Genomic DNA, 27,923 nt, shown 5'->3' with positions numbered 1-27,923 from the left:
ATTTTCAACCCATGTTGAAACTGGTCTTCAAAGTCTACTTAATGCTTATTTTAGTTCAAGTGTGGACAATATGTGGAATTCAAGGATAAAAGTAATGAATATGTATTCTGCTGTCTTGACAACCCATTTCTTTAATCTTTCATTTTCTCAGCAGATTGATTTTCTCCTAAGCTACTCCCAAAGCCTCACTACCCTCATGAGGGATGGTATTCCTGCAGGCTGTATGGGCACCTATGTCTCTTAAAGATGGTGTAGATACAGGTATGGAAGCATGCCAGAAAAAGCTTATATCCGAAGACACTGAGGCCCTGGAGCATGTCAAAGAAGGACAATGAAGCTGTAAAGGGTCTGGAGCACAAGTCTTATCAGGAGTGGCTGAGGGAACTGGGATGGATCGGTCTGGAGAAGACTCATGGGAAACCTTATTGCTCTCCACAGCTGCTTGAGAGGAGGTTGTGGCCAGGCTTCTTCTCCTAGGTAACAGCAATAGGATGAGAGGTAATGGCCTTAAGATGTGCCAGAGCAAGTTCGGTTTGGCTATCAGGAAATCTTGTCCAAAAGAGCAGTGAGGCACCAGCACAGGCTGCCCAGAAAGGTGGTAGAGTTATCATGACTGGAGGTATTCAAGAGATGTGGAGACAAAGCACTAAGAGACACAGGTTAGTGGGCAATACTGGTGGTAGACAGATGGTTGGACTATATTATTTTAATCCTCTTCTCCAGTCTTAATGATTCTATTCTGTGACTGCGAGAACAACTTGGATATGGACAACATTATTAACTTGCAAATTAAGCAAGTAAGTTCATAATCTATTCATGAAATTAAGTTAGGAACAACTCTCAAAATAAAACTGACGTCCAAGGGGTGCTCAGCTCTAAAGCTTTAAAACCTATCACAGCACTACAGCTCTTCATTTTGTCTGTCCACTCCACATACAAATCCACTTCCACATTCTTCCAGCTCCTCCCAGCCACTTTCACAGCTGAAGGTTAATCATTAATTTTAAGGCAAAACAGATACAATCTAAAGCTTCCTTTTGCTGGAAGAATATGTAATGTGTTAAAGGGACAAAAAAAAGGCTGAAGCCCTCGAGTGAGGAATTGAATCTAGATATAATAAAAGGTCACTGAGAATTAAAACAAATACTGGGTTTAGAGGGAGATGTCCCTGCTTACAGCAAGGGGGTTGGAACTAGGTGATCTTAAAGGTCCCTTCCAACCCAAACCTATGGCTGTATGATTTTAAGACCTGTCTGCAAAAAGGCTCTGTTGTGCCTGTAGTGCTCAAGCTTAAAGAGAATAGTTTAAGCTTAAAAAGGGTATATTTAGGCTGGATATAAGGAAAAAGTATTTTACAGTGAGGGTGGTGAGGCACTTGAACAGGTTGCCCAGTGTGGTGGTGGATGCCCCATCCCTGGAGACTTACAAGGCAAGGCTGGATAAGGCCCAGGGCAACCTGATCTCATTGTGATGCCCCTGCTCACTGCAACGGAGTTGGACTAGATGACCTCTAAACATCCCTTCCAACTCTAACAATTCTGTGATTCTAGTGTCCCACCATCCCACAGACACTGTCACTCATCTTTTGTAATAAAAAAAAAATAATGAGATCAGTCTGCTGTAGCACAGACCTGAAAAAAATCAGAGATTAAAGTACTCAGAGATAAACAGGCAAACTTTATCAACAGAAGTAGCTAGCTTTCCAGCCTCCCTCTCTGTGGCCTTGTTCATGCTGTTTAGTCAACTGATCACCAGCAGCATCTGAAGGTGCAGGATGCCAGCTGTTCCACATCACCTAGGAGTCTACTTGTGCCTCCCTGTGACTGAGAGGTCAGCAGATTTCCAGAGATTACAAACAACAAAGCATTTGTTTTCTCCTTACAGAATTCTCCTTCCTGTTGCGAAACACTGATTTACTGAAAATTACAAATAAATGCAAATAACAGCAGTTGTTCTGCTAGTCAGCTGCTAGTAAAAAAGTCCTAAGCTTTTAAAATTTAATTTACTTGAAAGGAGACACAAGGATCTTGTAATCGTAAGCAAAAAAACAGCCTAAGGCAAAAAAAAAAAAAAAAGGTGACTGGAAACAAATTACATCCTGGCTAAAGGTAAATTATATTACAGACAGCTAGTTGGACAACAGGAACACTGCGGACTGTGATACATATCAAAATAAATTTAATTACCCCTAAAAATCAGAGAATCTGTAAGTTTACCTAAAAATGGGAGTTGAGCTTTTAATTGTTTTCAGTGCAGACACAAACACAAGACGTTGATTAACTTACTGGGCTCAAGAGAGGTAATTACTTTGCAAAAGATGCATCTGTAAAAGCATTTCTGTGACAGCTCTAGATTTAATCTGTCTTTGTTTTATGAAGACCATCTGCACAAATTATTTTTTCTCCTCAATTTTGGGTTTTGAGATGAACTTTGCTCAGACAACCCAAAACTCAATTACAGCCCAGTATCAGGATCTTCTGCTGCTAGAGACATGCTACAGAAGTTGAATGGTTGAATGAAAGCTGCCTAGCTGAAAACAATTTCCTTTAAAAAAAACTCCAATATTAAAAAAATATTAAAAAGATGAAAGAACAGATGAACAGATTACTGAGAAAATATGAAAGATTATTTTTAACTTTTTTTTTTTTTACTGGAAACAAGCTAAGATGTATTAAAACAGCCTCCTACAGCTAACTTGTTTGTCCATTCTGCAGTTTCACCCAAAGAGCAGAGCATCCACGGAGCAATATTCTGTTACACTATAAACCCACAGATTTGGAAGACAGTTCAACAACAGACACCAACATCTTTGTAGCAACTTTTTCAACACCACTTTTCAGAGTGCTGCAGACTCTAGCACTAACATCCAACTCCCCCTGTGCTCTGGAACAGGGGTGTAGAAGAGTACAGAGGCGTGGACCAGTGATGCTACCCCACTGTCAGCCTTGAGCTTTTAATTCCCTTAGCTTTGCTGCCACTCTGATCTTGAGTGTTCCTCTTCTCAGGGCACTCTTTGCTCTGCATTTCATGTAGGGCAACACTCAGCAGCATCTGTGACGAACCACTGGAGTAGCCCAGTTATTTGTATAGCACTGAGACTGCACAGACCCACAAGCAACTCTAAGCCCTCGAGGTGTGGGGAGAGCTACTTCTCCCAGTCAAAGAACTTGCCATACTCTGCTTGCACAGGACTTGACTATGAATGAAAAAAAAAAAACCCACCTTACTGAGCAGAATTACAATAAGAGTCTCAAGAAAAGCAAAGGAATCCTTCTTTGGACAGATTCCCAACTATACTTTCAGACAGAAATGTCCACATCTATTCCTGATATCACCTTGAAGAGACTGAATAAATCCAAGGCAAAGGGGCTATTAGACCTGTACTGCATCCCCCTTTCTCCCATCACTAGCCAACAGCTCATCAATACAGCACCTCTCAAGCAGACTGCATAAAATGCTACTCTTCAAACCTGTGTCCCCACCATCTTTCTGAAGCAAAGGGCTAAGGCTCAAGGCAAAGCAGGGCACACACTGGTTCCTGCAGTTTTGACAAAGAAAAGCATTAGATATGTACGAGCACCACTCTCAAATACATTATCAGCTATAAAAATGAGTCGTCTCTCAAGCAAGGCTTGAAGCCCTCCTCCAAGCTCCCATACCCATACTTGTTCCCCACACACTTTGTGTCTGGAGCCACAGATGGGTAGGAAAAGTTCAGTAGGTTTCACTTATTCAAATTAATCCACTCAATAACTACACCATCCATAGCAGGTCCTCTCTAATGTACACTGAGATGTATGGTTTTGGGAGGCATTCACTGACTGTTCAAAATGAAGTGATTAGTGATCACTTACATGCTGTCCTACAGATGCACATACGCTTCAAGGTGTCATATGCTGTATGTCATCCAGCTCCAAAAGTGCTCTTTGCATCAATATAGAGCTCATACACAACAGATGGTTTACAGTACCTCCTTTGTCTTAAATGTTTTTTGGCCTTTACACAGGATTTAACATGCACCAAGGCACATTTGGGACAGCAGTATATTTTAAAGAGCATACTGAGCCTCAGGGAGTAATTCACACGAACACTGATGAAACCAGAGATGTTCCTGCAAACACTCCCAGAGGAAAACAAAGACAGTTTTGTGCAAAGTATTATAGAAAAGAACAAGAGTAAAATCAACATAGCCATGTAGATTATGTCCTAATAGATGCAGAATTGAGGACATTAACCTCTTCTCAAGGTACTTAACAGCTGTAGGAAGAGACAGAGACATTAAAGTCTTGGTGACTCATAACCCTAGATACCATTTCACTTCCAGAAATAGTTTAGCTCTGGCCCAAAAGCTTGTGTTCTGCAATAACATGCAGTAATGGTAGCAGTATACCTGGTAAGTCTGAGTAGCATCTAGAGCCATAGCCATACTCCAGCCTTCTAAAGAGGAAGCAGAGACCAAAAGGTGCCACTTGGCACACCATTTCCTTCACCATCTCAGTTCCTCTCACCATCACAGCCTTACTGTCAAAGCTAAGGCTTGCTGAAACCTGCCAGAGATAAAAGAATACACTCTCCCAGGTCCAGAATCACTGGACACCAAGCAAGGTAGTTGATTGCAATCCCATTATATGCACTTTTATAATTCTACAGTGTTTATACTCACAGTGCTACTCCTCCTTGTGAAGGCAAGAAAGGCACAGAGGAAAAGCCTGACAGATACTGAATGCGTGGCAAGCAGAGCAAAAAGGGTGCCTGCAGCATTCACCCACAGTAAGCACTTGTCTGACCCCTGCAGCCCTGAAGACAATGGGCTATGCTTCTGCTTCATTGCTTGCTCCTTTCTCTCATTACAGGCAGAAACAGTATTAGAGCCAATACATAGGGTTATCAAGATAAATATTCAAACTCTCTACCTTGAGATTTTAAGTACAGGTCATCTCTGCTGTTCATTTATTAACTACAAGGGCAATTAGGGGCATCACAGTGTCCAGAAAAGAAGTGAAAACCATAGAAGCATGTTTGTTCTCGAGTGAGAAGCACAAACAACCTGTTTTCAAGTTACCAGGAATAAACATTGTACAAAAGGAAAACTCCAAACATTACTGGTTGCAAGAAATATAAAACTTCAAAAATCAAAAATAGAAAGCTTCAAAAATCCTCAAAGACATCTGTTCACTGAGGCTACTGTACCAAACCAAGCTTTCCACCTTCTCTCACAGTCTTGGGATTGCTCGGGTCTATGCCAAAACTACACAAGAATTGAGATATGCAGGATCTTAAGACATGTGGAATTGTAATATTTAATCAGATGGTCAGCAGTTATTCACTGAAATGCTATATATTCCTCCCCACAGCTTAGCTGCAATGAGAATTTGGCTGTTTGACCACCACTCATTTGTTTAGTACCAGCTTGGAAAGGAAAGTTCTGTTTTTAGAGCACAGCTGACAAAAGATACATTGGTAGCAGAGGCTCCTGCTACAGCCTTTCAGGATTTCCTGCTGATCTTAAAGAAGTGGCTAGGCTGGTTTGCTATTCTATTATTTTTTTTAAAGAGTGATGAAAGGGTCATGGGGAGCATTGCTATAATACAAGAAAACAGCCTGCAACACTACAATGCAAATGCAGACATATCAGTATCTAGAAACAACACAGTAGTTTTGTTATGTGCAAAAGGGAAGAAGATATCAGCAAATTAAGAATATAACAATGCAAGTTACGACTTCAAAGTATCAAAACCAGCTATGTGCATTTTTTAAAGCTGGATTATTGCCTAAAAGATACCATAAGGTTTTATATCACCTCATTCTACGACCAACTCTTAGCACACTGTAAAGAGACAGCAGTTGACTAACCTATGATCAAACAGGAAGGCTTGTTTAGAAATGTTTCTTTGGCAGATATTGTTAATGCAAGAGAAATTCACAAGAATTTAAGTGGCTGAATGTATTGTGCATGTGTGTGGGAACAACATGGACAAAAACAACACTTGGTTTTCTCTGAGAAGAATCACATCTGCCAACAACGTACGTTCGCTCTCTTTCACCACACAGTTTAACTCACTTCTGTGGTTATGCATCTCAGAGTTGTTAATTACAGAGCACAGCATTTGAATTCCCAATCTACGATCCAACTTACAACCTCATTTTTGCTTTCATTTTCTGCAAAAAATGATACCTCTCTTTTAGGAGGAAAAAAAAAATTAATAGCTACAGTAGACTGCTGAGGGGTAATATATAGGATATCCTTACAGTACAGAAGTATATTTCTTTATATTTCAAGGTTGCTGGTCTGAAGAACACTGAAACTTCATCTCATTTAATCTAGCACAGGAATGAAACCCACTGGCGCAAATTCAGTGACTCAGCCACTGGAGTTAACTTCACTCCTGGAATGGTGCCACAGGCTCTGCAGATGATTCACGCACTCACACATGCTATTAGACAAGCACCTCATCTAAAATAATAATTAGCAGCAATAACAAACATCCTATCACAAAGCACTGGTGCAGTATGGACTTTCTCAAGATTTCGTATTTTGCTGCTTTCACTATGTTTAATTAAAAGTGGCATCAGGAGAAAAATCAACCTAGGAATAACCTCATTAGACACCCAGAGAAGAAGCAATGCAGAGCAATGTTAAAATCAGCAGTGACTGAAGATAGAAGATTTGTTAATCAGCTTCTGCTTCAACCAAAAGCTCATTCTCTTCAAGAAATTACTGCTAAATTACAAGACATCTTGAAGCAGACCCAGCTTGTGCCACACTATGACCAGGAGTAAAGACAACAATGTTTATCTGCAGTCATACGTATACAAGAGCAAGTGTAATAAGTCTACACTTGGGGAGAAATAACTGCATGCCTCAGTACAGGTTAGGGACTGATCTGCTGGAGAGGAGCTTTGCAGAGGCAGACCTGGGGGTCTCAGCAGCCAACAGGTTGGCCAGGAGCCAGCAGTATGCCCTGGTGGCCACAAAGACCAATGGCATCCTGGGGTGCATTCAAAAGAAAGTAGCCAGCAAGTCAAGGGAAGGGATCGTCCCACTCTGTTCCACCCTGGTGCTGCCACTTCTGAGGTATTGTGTCCAGTTCTGGGATCCCCGAGGTCAAGAAAGACAGGGATCTCCTAGAGACAGTCCAGCAGAGGGCCACAGAGATGAGAGCCTGGAGCATCTCCTGAATGAAGAAAGGCTGAGAGACCTGGGGTTGCTCAGCCTAGAGAAGGCTGATGGGATCTCATCAATGCTCATAAACATCTACAGACTGGGAGCCAAGTGGATGGAGCCAGACTCTTTTGAGTGTCATGTAGCAACAAAATAAAGGGCAGAAGGCACAAACTGGAACACAGGATGGTCCACATGATCAAGAGGAAAAGCTTATTTACTGTGAAAGCACCGAACAGGCTGCCCAGGGTGGTCATGGAGTCTCCTTCTCTGGAAATACTCAAAACCTGCCTAGAAACTCCCTTGCGCAACATACTCTAGAGAACTTGCTTTAGAAGGAGGTTGGACTAGATGATCTCTAGAGGTCCTTTCCAACACCTTGAGTTCTGCAGTTCTGTGATTTTATTTTAAATTTTTCAACTTGGAACATTAACCATTAATCAAATCCCTCATTCCGTTCCCCTCTCGCTTTTGTTTTTAGGCAGGTTATCCAAGGAAGTACTTGAGAGGTACAGACTACTGAAAGCAGGAGTTGTGCCCATTAGAACATTGATAATAGCCTTGCCACCTGCACAAGAGAAATCTTCCACCTTTCTAACAAGGTAAGGAAGATGTTTCCAGGCAAGTGTTGTTTCTGCATTACATCCCTTCCACTTGTGGTCTGTTCTACATGGCAATAAGGAGCTGCGCCCAAAACACAACACTTCTAACTAGGCTGAAATTAGTACAAACTATATACCATCCTATATATTCAATGTCTCTGCAGTGTCTTTGTCAGCAAGAACAAATTGACATAGGTCATTCTTATCATCCAAATCAGTGTATAATCCCTTTTCTTAACATTGCTAAGCTCTCAGCCTCAATAACCTCCTGCAGCAGTAAGTTTTGTAATCTTATTACCTGCTGTGTAAGAAAGTGCTTAATATTGATTTTCCTGTCCTTCCTTTTCCTCATCTTCTAACCCGTGCAGAAACAACATTCAGATTCCTCTCTAGATCATTAGTATTTTCTGGACTTATCATTTCCTCTATACAAAATGGCCAGTACAAAATATACCACTATGACACTGCTGGAGCCCAAATGTAGATGTTACGCTGTACTTATCTGTTCTCCTATATTCTTTTCTGGTTCTTTTTTGTTTGTCCTTCCAGATAAAAAAAAAATCCTGTAAGGCATCAATAGAGTATGAACAGCCTGCAGTACAAAGCAGCTTTAGAACTAACACACAAAGTATAATTACAGTTGTAAAAAACAGCCTATGGACAATTACAGGTAACAGAAATACAAACAATTTATTTTCTTGACAAACTCAACTAACTTATGGAGTAAGAGTATCTGTAGAACACAGGGAGTATTTCCTTCACAAAACACAAGTCAACCTGGAAAAAAATCACCACTTATTCACCAATGAACATGAAAGAGCACAGCCAGAAAACCTTCAACATGACAAAAAGAACAGCAAGCAGCACAAAATACTGCCATTTGCTTGCCAGCACTTATTACAGTAATAAATAGCCAGCTGCCTGTTACCCTTTGTGTATAACCTTAAAGAGGTTCACTGTAAACACAGAAGCACTGCTCAGTCTAAAAGCCTTCCATCTGTTTGTGGAGATTTTATTGAAATATATACATATGCCTGTGTAAGCTAGAAAAGGGACTTGCTACTGTGAAATCTACAGTATGCAACACCAAGAAGAGGGCAGCTGTTAGACTTAACGAAATGAAGGAAGAAATTAGAGGCAAGAGGCTCCAGGATAACACTTTATGCACTTTAACCCACGCTGATGCTGAGTCACAGGGCTACGTTGTTTTGTTAAAAAAATACTGTGGATGATGAAAGTGTGCTGTATTTTATACTCACAGTCTGCTCCTAAAGGGTTATGAGTCACTATTTTATGTGCTTTCATGCTGCAGCCTTGTCAGCTGCACACCAATGAGCTCAGTTAAGTACAACACGGAAATGGGAAAAAAAAAATGAGGCCTAGAGTAAGACACACACAACTAGTTCAAAACCAATGCCAGACTGCCCACTTTTATAATTTATTTTTGTGATAGGTGCCTGTGCTGTGAGGCTCTAGGAATATTTCATCCACATGGCACAAGCCAAGCGTCACAGAGCAGAAGCAAGAAGACGTTAAGAGCTGCATGTGAATTCAAAAGCAGGGACTGAAAAAGTACACAGAAAAAGCAGGAACCAACTCCACAGTGATCCCCATAATCCTGGGACTGATCCAGCCACATCACTATAGAAAGCAGGGACACATCAGAAGCTGGTATGACTGTCTGGGTAGCACCACTACACCCTACCTTGTCACACAGCCACAGATCACCTCCTGCAATGCTCCAGACACTGAATCTGCTGGAAGCTCTGCTCACACACAGGGAAAAAGGGCATCCATGCCTGCAGCCTTCTGCTTGCCTCTTACTCCAAATTTCCTGTGGCAGAATTGGTTTGGAACAAGTTGCATCCTCTCGCAGTCTGGCCTCCCTATTAAGTAGAGTCCAGGGAGCATACTGAGGATGACAGCTCCTCATTTCAACAGTGCCAGCAGCCCTTTTTCCTCCTCCTCCCTGCTGCCAGCCACTGAGGTTTCCCTGAGATGTGTTTCTCTATTGCCAATTCACAGCAAGATCTAAAGAAGCTTCAAAGTCACAGAATAAATTCAGAAGCATTAAGACCACAACAATAAGGGCAGACATATCTTCTTTTCTCTTGCTGCACGTCAGTGACAATTTTCAGCACGTAGCCTTTCAGGTCTGACACACTTGATCATTTTTCTAGAACACAGTCACGCTATATTTCTGAGAAAAGGTTTCAAGAATAGAGGTATGTGCAGGGAATGCCTTCCAGGGAAAAAGAGAAAGGAGAAAGTCAGGCTGCACGTAAATGGTTGTTTAACAGATGCCTAGAAAAGGCTGAACTTCATACAAAGTCCTCTGAGGGATCTCCAAGATGTTTTGTGTAACAAGATACATGACAGATAATTTACAAGGCAAGAACCTTTACATTTAGATTCAAACCAGAAAAAATAAAAATCTTGCTAACACAGTAATGAGGAGAGAGGGAGCCTTCATTACTGAACAAGTTCACTGCTTAGGCTGTGCAGGTACTCACACACCACTTTATCTCAGTGACACTCAGACAAGCTCAAGAGACATCAGTATTTCAGTACACAGTGCTCTGGCACATGTTACTTACATAAGCTATCCTTGCAAATTGGTAATAAAAGAACATCTCTGATTATTTATTTATGCAGCTCCAGGAGGTTGTTTGCTATCTCAGCAGTAGCTATGATGGATTACATAAGAGCACTGTCAGAGTGGGAGGAACACTCAAATAGAAATGCTCAAACACGTGCTTCGATGCAAACCACTGTCCTTCCATGGAGTGGAGCAGAAGGCAAAGCTCAGCAGTGTGAGCACAAAGGCTAAGTGTAGAGCAGATAAGACATCTCCATCAAAGATGTGTACAATTGGGAATCTCAGAAATGAAAGTCACTGCTGGCAAACCAGCAATTTTAAGAGAAGATGCGACTCTTCAAATCTCTTTAAAAATTGTTGTCCATTTTTTTTTAACCTAAGTGTTATACTACCAGAACATTAAACCTCTTCTGAACAACAAACACTACTTAAAACTTTGAGGTGATACACTCCAACGTGAACAAATGAACGTGCTGCACAAAGCTCAGAGAAAACTGAGTGCTCTGCAGCATCATCGTGGGGATCTCTGCCCTGGGTACAGCTGGACTTTAGGCTGATGCAGCTTCACTGCACCTCAAATTCTCAAACTAAGCTGGGTGATCCACACAGTGCTGTGCTATGAGAGAAATGTGCTGGCTAGCTGGCACAGCATGGCCTCTACATGGCTTTCCAAACCAATTTGCTCCATCTCATCATTCCGTCCTAACCAGACATCCTCCATGATTTAAATCAGGATTTTTAAGCCTTTTTCACAGAATGTTACCACCCACATCTAAGCAATGTAGCCTGACAAGCTGGAAGACCAAAACACAATCTGCAGACAGCATGGAACAGTAATGTCATTTTAACATAATGAGGTTATCACATTCATTTTGCCATTTGCTGGCTGCTAAATGCATATATCTATCTTGAGTCATTTTTGCAGTATCTGCACTGCAACAAGACCACAATGCCAAGTAGTGAAGAGCAGCTTTTTTATACTAGAAAGGAACTAAAATCTCGGGAGCCCCACAGAAGTAACTAACAGATGTAAAGAACACACGACAAGTGCGAGTATAACGGGAACAGTCACGCTGCCATAGAAACTTCCCAGTTATTGCATGGGCCTAAGGATTCATGGCTTTCAGTTGTACAGCAGTTCTTGCACTCCAAAGCAACTGGAAGATTTCATGTGTCCAACAGCTTGCTTCACAGCTGGTGTTATTGTGCCTTTGCTGTGCTTTATTAAGAAACATGTACCCCAGCTTGCAGGCCTCGTGACAGCTTTGTGTCTACTCTTCCCCAGCCGTTTAGGAAAACTGGAGTTTCACTGGAATTGTTTCCTGCAAAGCATGCTTGTCCTGGTTTTATCAGTATTCCATAACATGACATCACACAAGCTGTTAAGTGCCAGGAAGCTGCATTTCCTAAGGCAGCTCCTAGCTGTCTCTGCTATTTGTATTTCCTGGGTATTAGCTACTGGCAGTATCAGCTGTTCTTATGTGAGTTCTGGCTCTCTGAGAGGAAGACAGACTGAGAATAGGCAGACTACATTTCCCAGGAGTCTCCAGCACTCCCTGCTGGATCTCCCATTCCGAGTGATAGGGGTGAACTGGCCTCTTAGCTTACAGGCAGCAGGTAGCAGCACTGTCAATAAATCCTTCTCTCCCATTTATTTATTCCCTAAAACTCACTTTATTATGCCAATATATTACATCCTTTTACTATTTGTAGTAAATTAATTACCTCCCCTTATCTTAATTAGGTTGTTTTTGTTTTTCTCCTCCCTGCAACAGGGACATACAATGAGATCTGGCTCCTATTATTCCTGTTCAGACAGCATGAAAAACCCAACCCAACTTTTAGTGAGACAGAAATATCCCCAAATGAGAGGTAGGGCACTTGCTGGATCTAAACAGTGACTTCTCAATGTTAATAAGTATAGCCACTGAAGGCTACCTAGGAATTCAGCGCTCAAAAAAGTAACTACAGTTCATTTTTTCCTTTCCCCTGAAATTAAAATGGGAATTCAAAGAGAAAGGTAAAGAGAAAATGCTGTCCAGTGCCCAAATGTTGAAATATTCCCTCCATCAGTACCATTGCTAGACCTCTTTCCATACTCTTCCAACCCCACAGTAACACTGGTGATCATTCCTAGTGCTCCTTTGCTTTGAAACAGCAACAAAATGAAACAAAACCCTAGAGACAGATTGAACAACAAAACCTATCTTCCAGAGGCTCTTCCTCTTCTCCAAACTTCACATGCTTTAATTTCCAGTTTCCCTATCCCGAATCCTGCACTTTGTTTCAATGCACATCCTTTCCATCCACACTTATGCATCTGAACACAGCTTCGACAACATTGAAGAAGGGAAGGGAATCAGCTGGGATGCAGACAAGGCTCTTCTCAGCAGAAGCAGCCCATGCTTGTCATCCTAACCATGTGAAGCAAGCAGCACTCCTTCACTGCTCAAAGCCAACACCTGTGCGTGGAGCAGGGAGTAAAAACAGCCACCAGGACCAAGAAGATGAAGCAAAGCAAGACATTTATCTCTCATAAAAACCACTGGAAACCAAAGCAATTACATCACAGTTTTGCACTGCAATAGATGCCATAGGAGAAACATGAATCTCCAGTCTCATCTCCCTGCCTGTGACAAGCCAGACGCTCAGTGAGCTATACAAGACAAGAAAAACCAAACTCATTTCAGATAGGAGCTCAGCATAGTAAGGCATCCCAAGCAGACCTTAGTCTACAGGTGACAGTTAAATTCAGTAAGCACTTTGCTCCCTTTGTATCAGTTCACTGCCAACATCCAGCAACCACTTGCTCCAGGACACATCCACCTCCACTGATGACTCACAAGAACAGAATTAATGTTTCTGACAAAGCTGAGAAGGACTGAAACAAAATAAAACAAAACCAACCCCCTCGAATTCAGAAGAAGCTTTGTGCTGGATACTCAGTAAAAACTACCAAACAGGGAATCATCCATTTCAGAGAAACCCACAGAAAGAACAGCTTTTTGGCCATGTCTGCACAATATTCTGCAGCTCTGCACAGTCAGTAGCATCTGACTACCCAAAGATACCAGGCCCCAGCATGATCTACTGATATTAGTTCACCTCACTCAATAAGAATTCCAGAGGTCTTCTTTTACTGTCTTAGAAATTCTTGTATGATCTCAATATTTAAAAGCAACGTGGTAGTTACAAATGACAAGTGAAAGGCATAGGCTTTACATGGCCTGAACTTGTCTATCACTCTCCTGCATTCTCACATGCTTATGTGGTTTCTGTTCCCAGTCTACAATTTTCCATGTCAAAGGAGTCCACATTTGCACTTCAGAGGATAGAAAATGATTCATAAAGAATGGAACAAAGTCTTGCTCTCTGTCTTTTATTTACAGGATTTAATTTCCTCTTATTTAAACAGCTCAGACTACTAATTGGCCTGGTAAGATAAAATAGCATTGGCATAAATATGTACAAAATTGCCTTGCAGCCACCTTCAGAACAGTTGCCATAATGAAATTACTGCAGTTTGAATTAGATTAGGTCACAGCAGTGGACAAACACAGATAGCTATAATGAGAGGAATAAAAGCCCAGAACTGCATTGACAGCTCAGGTAAAGATAAGGGAGAAATGGCCCATGGGGACTGTTATACTGCAGCCAAAGAGCAAGGCAAGATTGAATTATCCCAGTCCCACCAGAGGGCAAGCACAGCTGTACATGTCTGTTAGAGGACATGCTACTGGCACCAACAGCAAGCCCGTTATAGCCAGCAAGCAAGCCAGGTCTTCTCTCACACCAGTGAACTGGTAAAAGATTAATGAGATCTTATACATCTTTGTTATATGCCATGCATGCCCTCTTCAGAGCTTCATGAATTAGCTATTGTACAGTTAATAACCAGACTGCTGGCACTGGCACAAGGCAAAGCATCCATAGTTGCTCATCTCCAGTAGATGGAGCTTTAAGAAAACATACAAATACATACTGGGTTCAGGAAATAAGCTATATGGCAGCCTGAACACCCACAGAATCTTCTGTGTGGCCTCCTTTCTGAAAAGAGCACCAAAAATACTTCTTTTACCATGACATTTCATATAGATACATGATTTCTCTTCCAATTCAATAAGTTTCTGTAATTACTACTGAACCCAACTCTTAGACTTGTCTGATCTTTTTAAAACCACTGACACTCCATCTGCACATCTCAGCTTTGCCATTTCCAAGTGTAAGCCAAACTCTAGAGCCTTATAACCAGAAGAGACTGGAAAAGCACCTCAGACAACACAAGGACTACAAACTGAGCAAACATCAATGGCAGGTACAGACAAACAACAAGCAAAACATATACAGAACTAAAAGCAAGGACTACAGCTCCTTGTCAGATCGCTTTGAACCATGTCACAGACACTGTACTACGCACAGAACTCACCCTCATAAGCCTAGAAGATCATCAAAAAATTTGGCAGGGACGCACAAATGGACAGATCAAAGGTGGCCAAACATCCCATAATGGCTGTTCTATGAAATAAATGAAAAAAAAAAAAAACCCATAGTAGACTTCTTTAGCCTGGAAAAAATGCTACAAAATCCTTGAAGGACCATTTACCAGGAGCTAGGGACACAGCGGTGTGCCATCCAAGACAGACAGATCAGAAGTCCTGGAAAGCTGACAGCCTGCAGGGACGGGCTCGCACTTTGTACTGGTCTTTCTTTAAACATCACCAGTACCTGCTGCTGAAGATGACACCACTCAACCAATTTCCACTCTGACCACTCATGCTCATCTGCCCACCATTTTCTGCTTTGAAGATGCTGTGCCATCAACTAAAACCGACAGACATGCATAAATTCCAAGTTTGCTTGTGTGAGGCTGTAACATGATGGCAAATGCAGCAATGACAGCAGAGTAGCAAGGTCCTAGGCTACAACAAGTGAGGAGTTGTTCAAATGCAGTAGCTACAGGCACAAAAAATAAAGAAACTACTTACCTTTGGAAGGTCTCAGGTACACATGGATCTCCAGCAAGATCCCCCTCATCTCCACTGACAACTCTTAAGTGTGGTCTGGGTGTATCCTGGCTCCATCCCTTCTGGTCACTCAGGTACATTACATGCACCTGAGCTCCCCTGGGTTGGCCCTGCCTTCCCACCAGATGCTCAATCACTTGTTAAAAAGCCATGACTTAGTATTTCTGCTACAGAGGCCTTGTCAGGCAGACTCTGACACATGCTGCCCTCTTAGCAAAGTGACCTGCTAAAGGAACAGCTGGAATCATTTAAGAAAAATTTCTACTAAATGGAAAGTGTCAGAAGAAAATAACCCCATGCACTTTTGCACACAGGAAAACAAAAGCATCACTTAAAATCTTTCAGTAGTGTAAGGGATGCAGAAATAGGCATCCAGTTTGTATGCCTTGCTTTGTACAAGCATATTTGACAATTCAGTATTAGGACTCTAGATCATACAGCTCACCACAACCAATTCAACATCATCACATCATCATCATACCATACACTTCACATTTAAAATGGAAAATAACCCATAGAGATAGAAACTACCTCAGAAACACATCTTGTTCTCAGTGGTGAATGGGCCTAATGTGTTCTCTGAGACACATTCAAGACCACAGAGCAGACCAGTAGCAGTCAGTGTGACTGGAAAAGGACTGAGAAGGTGGGATAACTTGGCTTAGAACAAACATAATCAGTTCTGAATGTATAGCAAATTTGTTAGCCTATCCTCATTAACCATCAGTGAAAGAATGTGGCATCCTAGGCATACTGGCACCCTTTATATACAGGGCAGCACCTTTTCAATATTCTGATTTCAAGAAAAGAAAAGTAAGTCTCTCTCCAGATGCCTGGCTCAGACCACAGATCTAATCAGTTCTCTGACATTAGATTTTACCTAAACTACTTCCTAATTAACAAACAGGCAACTCTTAAGAAACACCCACTTTAGACACCCAGGCAACCCCTCTTACACATCAGGGCTTAGTGCTCAGTGCTAGAAAGCAGAGATGTTTTGCCTGTTTCAATGCACTGCATAGAGCATCCTCAGTCCTGCAGGGAGCTGAGCAGTTAAGGGAAACACTGTCACACAGCTTTTTGCAGAGCTGTGCTCTGCAGACCCTAACAGATTTTAGTGGCCATTAGCTGGGAGATGCAGAGCTCTTAATTGGTCCCTGTCCATGCATGTAAGTTCTCTCTAAGTCTAGAGCTATAAATACACACACACAAAAAAAAAAACAAAAAAACACCAGCACCCCTATCACCTTCAACAAATACTTATAGTCTGCTGCACTTAGTGACAAAAGGTGATCTGTTAAGCAATGGCAATTCCTTAAGGGCAGGCATGCTCCTACTGAGGGATACAGATAAGCTCTGAGCTCTGCAGTCATCATGCAGCAATTCTCAGCACAAGGTGGCAGCAAACAGCTGTTAAAGTGATCCACAACTTAGGACTGGAGTTAGCAAGGAGACAAAACTTCTGGCAACATTCCTACAGCTCTGATGGTTGAAGTTTGGTGGGAGTATTCTAAGATGAAAATCAACACATTCTGTTTCTGCCTGTATAGAGAGGCTGACAAGGAATTAATCTACATGCTCACATGAAAAAGATGAGGGGGAAGAAACAACACTTCTGATCTGTGCAAGTTGCCTTCAAGTACACAAATTCCAAATTCTGTGTTTTGCAAGCACTTTTAAAGGAGTCAGGGATAACTTGCAAAACACAAAAAAGGCTTCTTTCTATGTCCTAAGACTTGGTAGCTTGATTTGTACTGCAGCTGAAACTATCTGCCTAAAAAGCAAACCTACAAAGCCTCTTATTCTGAAGGAAAAGGAAAAAAGTCTAAAAGGGATGCTGCACATTCCAGTTTCTTCCCCTACTTTGTAAGTATGGTGCTCAAATTCACCTTAAAATAGTCTGTGAAGAATAAAGCATTGGCTTTTTCACACCAAGGATTTATTTTTGGCTGGATGCTTTATATAATACATACCTGAAAAACTGATTTCCTAAAGACATAGAGCTCCTCAGTAATGGAGCAGGGTGCTGAGTGCTTTATCTTCTCATTGCACATTTCCCTGTGTTTCTTTTATGCACAGTGGCATGAATTCCACTTTGCTGCTTCATTCAGTATTCAACACAACTGTGCCACAGAGACACTAGGAATTTTAATGCTGTCAAAGCCACAGAGCTATCCCACCTGAGGGACTGGCCATCCCTCCTGCAGAGCTGGACAAATTCACTTCAACTGAGTATCTGCCCTACTGGATCACCAGGTCTACACAAAATTCTTAGGATTGGTGACATTTCATCTTTTTTTTTTCCCCTCTTGAAAATATTAAAGTATTAAAAAAAATCAAATGTTGATGATATTAGAGAGTAGTTTATTAGATATCATTCATGAAATATACACATTGTTGCTTGACAATAGGTGCCTTTTCGCTTTCGATATGCTGTAAGTATCTTCTGCCCTGACAAATGAATGGATGTTTGCGTCAGCATCGGGGTAAAAGAAGGGAAAGCTGCTAAAAACAGAACCTTTGGGAAGGTTAGGAAACAACAGGCTGCACCTCAAAAAGCAAAATAACCTATACTTAAAGACACTTCAGTCTCATAACACAATGAGATCTTGGTGTGGTTGTAATTGTAACAGAAGATACAGAAAGGATATTCCCAGACAAAAACATATGCATCCTCCACAAAACTGGCAATATAAGCTACCTTATGCCACAATCCACGCACTGAACAGTGAGCAGTCAACGTTTGCCAGAAGCATTCCTGCATCAGACTTGCAAACTGTCTAGTATCGTTTCTATCAGGACTGAGATCAGTATGGAGACACACATCTGCACCAGCTGAAAAACAGAAAACTCACCAACCCACTAAGATTGGTAGCAAGAGGAACGAGCAACATCACTCACTAGAGGGCAGCAGGAAACAGACCAAAACCCCTGTAGTTCTCTGAACAACAGCCACAATCTTCAGCAAGTCAAAAGCAGCTAGGCACAGGCCCACTAAATAGAAAGACAGTTATTTCCAAAGGCTCTTGGGATCGCAGATCAAACCAAAATGAGCTTTACAAGTGGGAGAATGCTATCATCCCGTAGTCCAAAAAGATTCTTCATATCAGCACTAAGAACTCTTCTACTGTACTTTTGCCTTCATCTTCACATCAAATCAAATAAGATACTCTTTGGGCAGCCTTTAGCTTTTTGGTAAAGAAGTTTCTATAACTGTGGCAGTCAGAAATTAAGTCTTTTTTAGCTCAACTGTGGTTCATTCTCAAAGTGATTTAAAATAGCATCTGTGTTTCACATTTACAAAGCTAACATGGGCCTCTTAAATGAGACCTTACATAAGATCTTTAGTCTTCTACTTGTCTCCAGCATGTCCACGCAAAATGATATTTTAGAAACTGCTACTTTTGGTAGCAGTGGAAGCCCAAACAGCCAAGTGTAATTTCTACAGCACATAATAAATGAATGTGCTCAGATCAGAGCTGAACTGGAGCTCCAAGCACCCACCAAGTGCCAGCCCTGAAAGGTCACTGTTGACATGAGAAGTACAGCCTGATCCTTTTGCTTCCAGCTTCTACATCAGCACCTGTGTACAACTCCCATATGGAAAAAGCACAAGCCATGCCAGACTTCAGTAAACACAACCCAATTCTGCAAGAGGTTAAGCAACTCTTGACAAGTGAGAGGACATGGTAAACAGGAGAGAGCATTTAAGGACCAATCACACATGCTGACATTAATGTGACTCCTCAGCTGCTAATAAGAGAACAAACAAGCCACTACAAAATTAAGCATGCAAACTCAGTAGGTATGTGCAGTATTTTCTTCAGAGAAATCATAATTGCCTATAGAACTGAGAGGTGTGTTAACAGGTTGGAAATTTCTGCTTTGATTAACGCAGGCTGCTAGGTTGACTGAAAAAAAGAAAAAAGCAACCCAAACAATCCAAAATCATGACAACTTTTAGGTTTAAACCAGGATTCTCTTGTGGCCAGGTCTCCTCTTGATTTTAGCTGCAGTATCAGCAGCAGTGCTGTGGGCAACTCACCACTTCACTCAAGCCTCTCTGGCTCCAGGCCACAGAGAACTGCTCTTTGGTTCTGCTCAACTTCCCCCAGGCCCTCACTAGCAGTTACAAACAGCATGTTTTTTGAAGGAACAACACCATCGATCAAAAGGAACTTACAGCTTGGCTGCCCACAAAGGAAAAGCAATTATGTTCTAACATTACTTTTTCCAGAAGCCACTGTTCTGGAAAAATGGTAACTTCATAAGAAAGACAGAACACACTGCAGACCTCTGTATCTTGATACCAGCCCCTTTTGCAGCCAGCAAGAGTAGCTGTCCCCACATCAGCATCCCCACCCAAGTACCAGTGCCAGCACTAAGGATAAAGCAGGAATAAGAGGCAGGGCCAGCTTGGAACACTTGCTGCATTGGAGGGGTAACAGCAGTCCATGGACAATAACCAAGTCTGGGCTCAAACACAAAGCAATTGCAAAAACAGAAGTAGTGATTCTGCAAAGGGTAACTAAAGGTTGAAAGCCTCTATTTCCCAAACCAATGTTTTTCTAAAAGCTGGCATTTAGACGTATACAAGTCCCTCCAATCACACAGTAAATTATTTTTGTCTTCCAGCTCCACCCAGCCACTCCAGCATCATCCTTATACTGTCATCTTTCCTCTAGTTTCTCTGTTTTTGCAATGCAACTTTTTCCATACATCTTCCCCTTTCACTGGATGACCCTGTCTACCCACCCATCCTATTCAGGATAGATCTTCCTAACTTCTCATGACAAAGAAAAGGAGACTGGCAGAAAAGCTACAGGACACACAGGGCGGCTCAATTCTTCCCAAGGTTGGGAGCTCTCAAAAAAGCCATACAGGCAGATGGCACTGAGCTCTGACCACGTGTCAGACAGAGATAGTCCTCAAAGCACAGCCTCACACCTGTAATCCATTCTCTAACCCTTGTTTAGGTTGTGAATTTTCCAGGCAAAGATTGCTTCCACCATCCTTGTTCCACTCCGTTTCTGACCAGATAAGAAAAAGGAACACCAGTGGCTTATTCCAATATAAACAGCTTTTATTAGCTGTCATTTAAATATTAAACCAAATAACTAAAGGTCTTCCTCCCATCCTGGCCACTGTCAAGTAAGAAGTTTTGCTGGCCACTCTTCTCAGTTTAAAGGAAGTTGTGAGGTAATGCTGCAGCACTGTACTCAATGCAGACTGATTAAAACCCCATAGATGGTGGTTTAATTTTTTCAGTCTGCCGCTGCATAAACATTTGAACTCACAGTGATGACAAACAGAAAGTACACACCTGCTACAAGAGCACAGCCCTCACTTTCACTCAAATCCTAGAAGTGTTACTTTATACATGGCTTAGACATTTAACATTCTACAGGACTACCCTTTTCTTGCTAAGAGATGCCTACCATCATGAGTCCCTGTTTTCACAGCTAATGGGTACTATCTTCTGCTATTAAACCTGACTTAGCCTCTCTAGACTAATAAGACCTGTGACTCAGGCACTAGGAATACCACACATTCATTTCCGAACCCTGAGGTTGGGATGGCACAGTATTTTAGTCAGACTCAAGTCCAGCTCAAATGACAAACATCAGATTAGACAGGCTGCACTGTCAGTCTGCTTCTTTGCTAAGGAAGCTGTCACATTCCCAGAGACTCAGAGGTCTTTGGGAAATGATTTTGAATCAGAGGAATGCCACCCTTAACAAAATTCTTTCCAGTTTGATGGGAAGACTCATCATCACACTGTCCAAGCCCATCGTGGGGTGTGGTGCAGGCTATAGCCACACAGGACATGGCTGACAGAATTTGCCTGCCCAAGAAAATCTGACAAAAGCATACTGTTTTTAGAGCATTCCTTCTGCCTTTTCTGCTACACTGACCAAACTCCATGGCTACTGAGTTGAAGTGTCATAATAAAAAAGAAAGTTTAAATGAGTAAGGATATCAGTTTGATACTGTTATACAGAGAAAGGAAGGAAGATGTTCAGAGCATGAAATGGGTCTCTTGTAATACTTGGTTATTTCACTACTGAACTCTCCTACAGTGTGTGTCCTGCTGTTACTGCAAAGTGATTTCTGGCTGCAAAGGACCTCAAAGAAAAAAGGATGAAAGAGAGGGCTCACAGGTCTTTTCTGCCCTTCTCAGAATACCTGGAATCCCTGAAAACAGCAAGGAGTGCTGCAGGCAACAAGGAGGCAGGACCCAGTGTCACAACATACCTCGGTACCAAGCTTGAGCAATCTATTCTACGTGAGCATTGCAAACCAATCACCCAATGTTATCATTTGGGCTTAGGGCTGCATATCTTAATTTCCACATATGTCACCACTGCTATGCCTCAGACCAGTCTGAGTGGTCACAAAGCTTTTCTGTGCACCCCATTCATCAATGCAATCAAGCCCTGATCCCTCAAGACATACTAAGTAGTGTCTGAGCAATTAAGCCACCCTATACACACTGCAAGAACTGCCTCATAGCTCCCAGAATTTCTTCACATCTGCAGCACTGGGCTTGTGAAATCTGAGTAGACAAAAGCCTTCCAGTCCATCCCACCATCAGAACTTCTCCATCCTCCTCTCACATGAGCAGAAAAAGGCTTGTGCCAGACACTGTAAAGGTGGTCACCACTCGTTTTCACAAAAACTAATGCAAAACCTCAAAGCAGATATTATTCCTCTAACAAGATAAGGATCGTGGTTTAGTAGAACATCCATTAGAAGATCTGTGCTATTAGTAGCCTGAGATGTGTGACTTCCTGTCCTGCATAGGAAAGCCAAGTCAGGTTTGATATTTACTATCTGCATGTTTCATTAAAGGTTCTGAATGAGTCGCAATTAGAGGTGAGGACAACTACACAGGCAAGTCATTAACATCAACTAGGCAAGATTAATTTGGTAGATCCCACTGCCTATCTGTTCAGCATGCAAAATAGCAGTATCCTCACTCACACGTCTAATTCCAAACAGATTTCATTATTCTACAAAGCCAAAAATATGCCACCCAGTGCCCGTGGAAGACAAGGAGCTAGACTATACTTTTATGCTACTTCAGACTCCAAAGAAATCAGAAGTATCATAAGCCTGCAGATTTGCCTTGACAAATTAGCTCCTTATGTTGTGACCAAATCTTTTTTCCTCCTCGCTACATTACATATAATTACTACAACCCTCAGTCCAGCCAGTATCAATGTATGACAAGAAGTGTCTCTGGGCCACTGCATTTTGATTTAACACTTCTTGCCTTATACATGCATTAGTTGGGCTGAGAGGTATAGCAATCAGAGCATGCCATCATTTCATCTTCTTGGGAATGCTAATACTTCTACGAATCAGAAGAGGACACTCCAAAACACTATTTCTGCAGAGAACAGCTCTCCTACAAGGAAAATGAGGAAAATACTACCCAACAGGAGCTGAAAGAAAGCAACTCTTACCATGCTCATGTCTTAACACAAGCAAACATTCACTGTTGTACTACTCAAGTAACAGGCTGCAGAGGCCACATCCTGAGTTCTTTCATAAAAGATGCATGATACAAAGAGCACACCAAGAACATAACAATAGGGTTTTTTCTTTTTATTATGATTCTAAAGTTCTTACTGATAACAGTAATTTGAGACAGTGTTTCCTCCTGATGTCTGGAGGATTGTTCTGTGGGCTTGTTCAAGCAACTCTCTTCCTCCAAGATCACACTAAACATGAAGAGGCAGCAGTATTAAAAGCTGAGAGCGCCCTTTGAACTCCTCTCATATATTTCCTCTACCTACAATGCACACTGCATCTGTCAAGCTGGAAAAGTAAACTGTACTTTAAGACAAGGCAAATGTACCACGATCAGACCTCTGTTACTCATCTAAATGACACACTGCCTAAACAGATAATGCACTGGCTAAAGGAAGGCCACGAAAAAAGGCAGAAGCTGCTACCTGTGAGTGGAGAGGGAAAAGTATCCACAGAATTCAAAAGTTCCTCGCTGCTCTCAGTGCTGTGTGGAGACAGAAAGCCCTCTGCTAGGTCACAGACAGAGGGGAGGTCCAATATGCTGCTCTCCTCTGAGTGATGACTTGGTGATGTCTCTTCTCCTTCCATGGTCCCACTGTAGACACAAAAACCTCACTCAGTCAAATTTGTTTAGCATGAAAATCTGAGCAGAAGTCAACTCAGGCATTCTTTGTGTAACTGTTCAGTCCACTTTGTGAGCAGATAGAAACCATTTCAGCATATTGGTACTTGATTTAAGTAAAGAGAAAGATATTAAAAAACAACACCACCACCACTACAAACCCATATCAACACAACATCAAAAACCACAGAAAACAACACTTAACCCTAATGATAACTAGAAGCCCACAGGCAACCAGATTTTCCTACAGACTTCCAAGAATTACAGAATCGAGTCCCAGCACTAGAACAGTACTGAGTAAATTCACAACAGAGTATATTATGTGTGTAATTTTGAAAGGAAATGTGTTCTTCAGGATCCCACCCTACCCTCACCAATTATGCTCCTAAACATGATAAGTTAAAAACATCTCTCCTGGCTCTGTTCATAAAGTTCATCACTCTCAATAGCAGAAGGTAAGAACATCGCTGCAATTTCATCCTGTAGGCATAGTAAGGATTTTCTGGTGGGAAGACAGTAGGGCAGCTGAATTGTATACACCATGCACAGCACTTTGGAAAGCTGCAGCAGAAGCACCCTACATCCTTCTTCAGAGCACTCTGAACCAATTTACCAGGAGAGAAACACAGAGCTGAGTGGAGAGCAGAGCTGGTACTGTCCAGCTCCACATTCAGCATCACACAGACTAGGAAACTTTTCTGTAGAGAATGGAACTAAAATGTTCCCATCAAGCAGCTCCAAATACAGTTGTATAATATCCTCAGTTTCCTTTTAACATCTCAGTCACTAGCCTTTAGCCACCAGGAGCTCACACAACCACTTTTGAGACAGATAAAATTCTCCATAAATAGTGCAGGCCCTGCAAAGCACTGCTGCACTCCAACAACCTCAAACTCATCGCAAACTAAATAGAGAGGAATATGACTTCAAGGCTTCATGCTAGCAGGACATTCAGACAAGAGCTTCAATTAAACAGCACTGAAACAACAATGAGATTGAATGAGGTAAACGTGAGCTGAAATCATGTTTTCCCTCACTTAGCAATGAATGATGCCTTTAATGGGAAAAACAAACAAACAACAAAAAAGCAAACCCACAGACAAAGGACTCTCATTATAGATCTGAGTTTACTTCCCAACTCTTAAATTGGCTGTAGGAGAGCTTGCCCTAGTTCCTTCCTCCAACTATTTTGTCTACTTACACACAATAAAGAACAGCAGATTATGTCTATGCGCTGCCCTCTCCACCAGCTGTGTCCTTTTGCTATTTTGGTGAAGAGCAATTGGTCAGAGAAATCAGATTCCCTGGACAGGCAGTAGCTTGAGACCCTGCAGATCCACATTTATTTCCTCATTTATAAAGAGCCTTCTTACCTCAGAGAGGTTGGGTTGTAACAGCAACAAATGTTATGATCACAGGGGCAAAAGAAATCCCAGAAGAAACTAGCATTGCAAAAATGAAGTAAATATCCCCCAAATTATTTGTTGGTTTTTTTTAAGCTTTCACTCCTCAGGTGTTTCTGTGTTGATGAAACTTACAACTAAGCTGCAGCTTTGCAGAACACAGACTAAACTGCTAATGAACAGAGGAAAAATGTTGGCTGTGAATGCTGCAGGAGACCAGCTGCTTTGCCTTGGGGGGACAAGCAAGGTCACTGTATTCATGGAAAACTTCCACAGAAAACAGAGTGGAAAATTAAAAACAATAAGGGCACAATCCTGATCCCCAGTTTCTTCACAGACAAAAGTCCTTTTCCATTGCACGTTATGCCACAAATCATAGTATCTCTGCATAAGGAAAACAGAGAACGAGAATTCTGCCTTGATTTTTTTCCCCCCTCTGTGCTACTTTTTAAATACATAAATACTTTACAGAACAGTTCAATTCAGTTCTTGGTCTGAAAAACAAAACAAAGCAATCCCACCATGGGCAAGCAGGTTATAGTAAGAGGAAACACTGGCACAGCAGCAGAACAGCCTGAGGCCAACACTGACATAGGTAGAATGCTGCAATCCTGGCCCTCTTTGTAGCAGACTGTGCTGGCCTCTCCCTACGTTACCACAACAGATGTAACGTCTGCAGCCACATGATTATAAGAACCAGACAACCAGTTGTTCCTAGTGGAAACTAATACCTATTCTTTCTTTTTTCTCGGAAAGTATTCCCCTCAAATCAGTGCTGTCAATTGCTCCAGCAACTTCAGAGTGCATTCTGACCATAAAAGGACATTTACATCAAGGTTACAGCCACCCTAATCCTAGAACTGGTGGGGAGATGTGTTTGTGAGGATGAAAAAGACCTCAGCTCATCCCTAGCTTTTCAGACACGTGGAAGGGACATGCTGTCAACCCTGTGCCATACCTAGGAACAACACTGGTGTGGGAGCAGTCCTCTGGGCCAGGTGCCAGGCACAAACAGCTTGTCACTGCTTCAGGATCCTCTCCTTCCCTCACGGTTTGTCAGCCTCAGCTCGCTGGAATGAAACAAACAGGCCTGTTACACGCTTCACATCATCTGACTGGGCTGACTGGACAGCGTGACCTTCCAAAATACGTACACCACCTGAAGTCCACAGCCAGCTATCCCATGTACTGCTGTTTGTCAAGGCTGGCACAGAGAGATTTTTTCTAGGAATCAGAAACAGCACATCTAGTAATGCCCTTGAATCTCCTGACAATGACGGAGAGCTCCTGGAAAGGGCTCGGTACACAATCAAGCCCACGCTTTCTTTACAAGAAGCTGCTGTTCACTCAAAAGCCGCTCAGCAGAGGAACAAGCCGCAGCCGATACCCTTCCTCCCCACGTGCGGGCGAGCAGGCGGGAGCCACGGCTGCAAGCTTCCCCCCCCTCGCCACCGAGAAGAAAATCGGGCCAGAACAAAATGCTGATAAGGTGTAGGCCTAGAGCATCCCGGCCCAAGCCCTTACTCCCCCTTCATCACACTCAGCTCCCCGCAGGCAGCTGAGCGGGCTCGCGGCGACACGGCCAGACTGAAGGGGAAGCGGGCGGCGCCATCTTGGCTCGGGGCGGCTCCTGCGTGCAGAGGGGCGGGAGAAAAATGCAGAGGGAGGGACGTACAGAGCAGGGCTGAGGGTGGTGGGCTGAGTGGTTTGTGCGGGATGGGGTGAGGGTTGTCGTAAGGCTCCTTTTTATTGGTGCCTTCGTGTTAGCAACAGAGCTACGCCACGTCTGAAGTTGGTTAAGGCGAGCCCACGAGCCGAGAAACGCAATGAAGCCTCGTGCTTGGTATTTTGCGAAGATCAACCGAGAGGCGTGCATGGGAAAAAGGAAATACTTTCTGACCGTTGCAGCTCTGTCGCAATGGGAATTTTCAGCGTTGGCAGTTTTGAGACTAGTTTTAAGCTGTCCAGTTTCTTGTCGCTGAAGCTAATGTGTATCTGCTGACTTACTGCCTTAAGAATAAATAAGATGAAAAATAAATTCGTAAACAGCAGGCCTAGGAACTTAGTGTTTTTCATTCCTTTCCGCAGAGGAGCAGCCCTGTTGACAAGACTTCCTCATTTCCCAATAGCTAGACGTGAAATTAGTGCATGAAAACAGGACAATAGCAGAACAGCTGCTGTTCAGCAGGAAGTGCCTAGGGCAGGGGGAATGTGAAAAGGGTTCCAACGAGGCTGATTTTTTTTTCCCTATTGAATTATACAAAGTTTGATCTGTTGTTCTCACAACTGAAAGCATGTTCACAGTATTTAAATCCATTTTCTGCATGCGCTCTGCTTCCCAGCTCTGGAGTCTACTATTAAAATTGATGGAGGATCAGACTGTGCTGTGTTTCTGTTGAAGAGCCCTCTCAAGCACTACAGACAGCACTTCATACACTTTTGCTCTACAAAATTATTGCAGTTATGCCAGGAAAGAGAAGAGGAAGGTCAGAAGAGAGTTTTCCACCACCCAAAAAGAATAAGTCACGTGTCATTCTTTAGTAATTTTTTTTCACGATCATCATCTCTTCACCTTTAGCTGTGCCCTTTGCTTGCTCACCATAGCTTAAAACTGATTGATTTGTCCAGCTGTTTTAGCTCATCAGATAAAGGATATTGACAGTATCCAAGACCACATAAATACATTGTGTGTTTCATTGTTTTGCCACATCAGAACAATCAGTGAAAGCAGAAAGCCTCCCTCCAGGGAATCAGCTCCACTTAAACTGAAGTATCACTGATATTGTTATCGCAGACTCTAAACAATGATGATTGATGTGTGTGGCATGTTCTACAGAGTTCAGACTGAACTATGACAGTCTAATGCATTATCCCAATCCCATGAACTGGACTCCAATACTTCTCTTTGTGACATGTTAAAGTTACTAACAGCAAGCAATCCCCTGCATTATAAAAAAAAGGGTCAGCCAAGCATC

General features: G+C 42.3%; 1 protein-coding gene across 1 annotated transcript in view; it reads right to left on the bottom strand.

Moving 5' to 3' along the window:
• SHLD1 (shieldin complex subunit 1) overlaps positions 1-26,324 on the bottom strand; it is a 38,563-nt gene extending 12,239 nt beyond the window's left edge. Inside the window, exons 1-3 of the mRNA XM_065737385.1 lie at positions 26,103-26,324; positions 25,907-26,018; positions 23,349-23,518 (exon numbers count right to left, since the gene is read on the bottom strand). Coding sequence (XP_065593457.1) covers positions 23,349-23,511 — 163 coding nt within the window. The 5' untranslated portion in view covers positions 23,512-23,518; positions 25,907-26,018; positions 26,103-26,324. The remainder of the gene's footprint in view (positions 1-23,348; positions 23,519-25,906; positions 26,019-26,102) is intronic.
• Between the last annotated feature and the right edge of the window lie 1,599 nt (positions 26,325-27,923).

Source organism: Cyrtonyx montezumae, unplaced genomic scaffold (genome assembly GCF_038088225.1).
Source record: "Cyrtonyx montezumae isolate F1298 unplaced genomic scaffold, pur_monq_1.0 scaffold_0, whole genome shotgun sequence".
Taxonomy (NCBI): domain Eukaryota; kingdom Metazoa; phylum Chordata; class Aves; order Galliformes; family Odontophoridae; genus Cyrtonyx; species Cyrtonyx montezumae.
The sequence above is the reverse complement of the archived record's forward strand: the minus strand, read 5'-3'. Positions and strand labels throughout refer to the sequence as shown.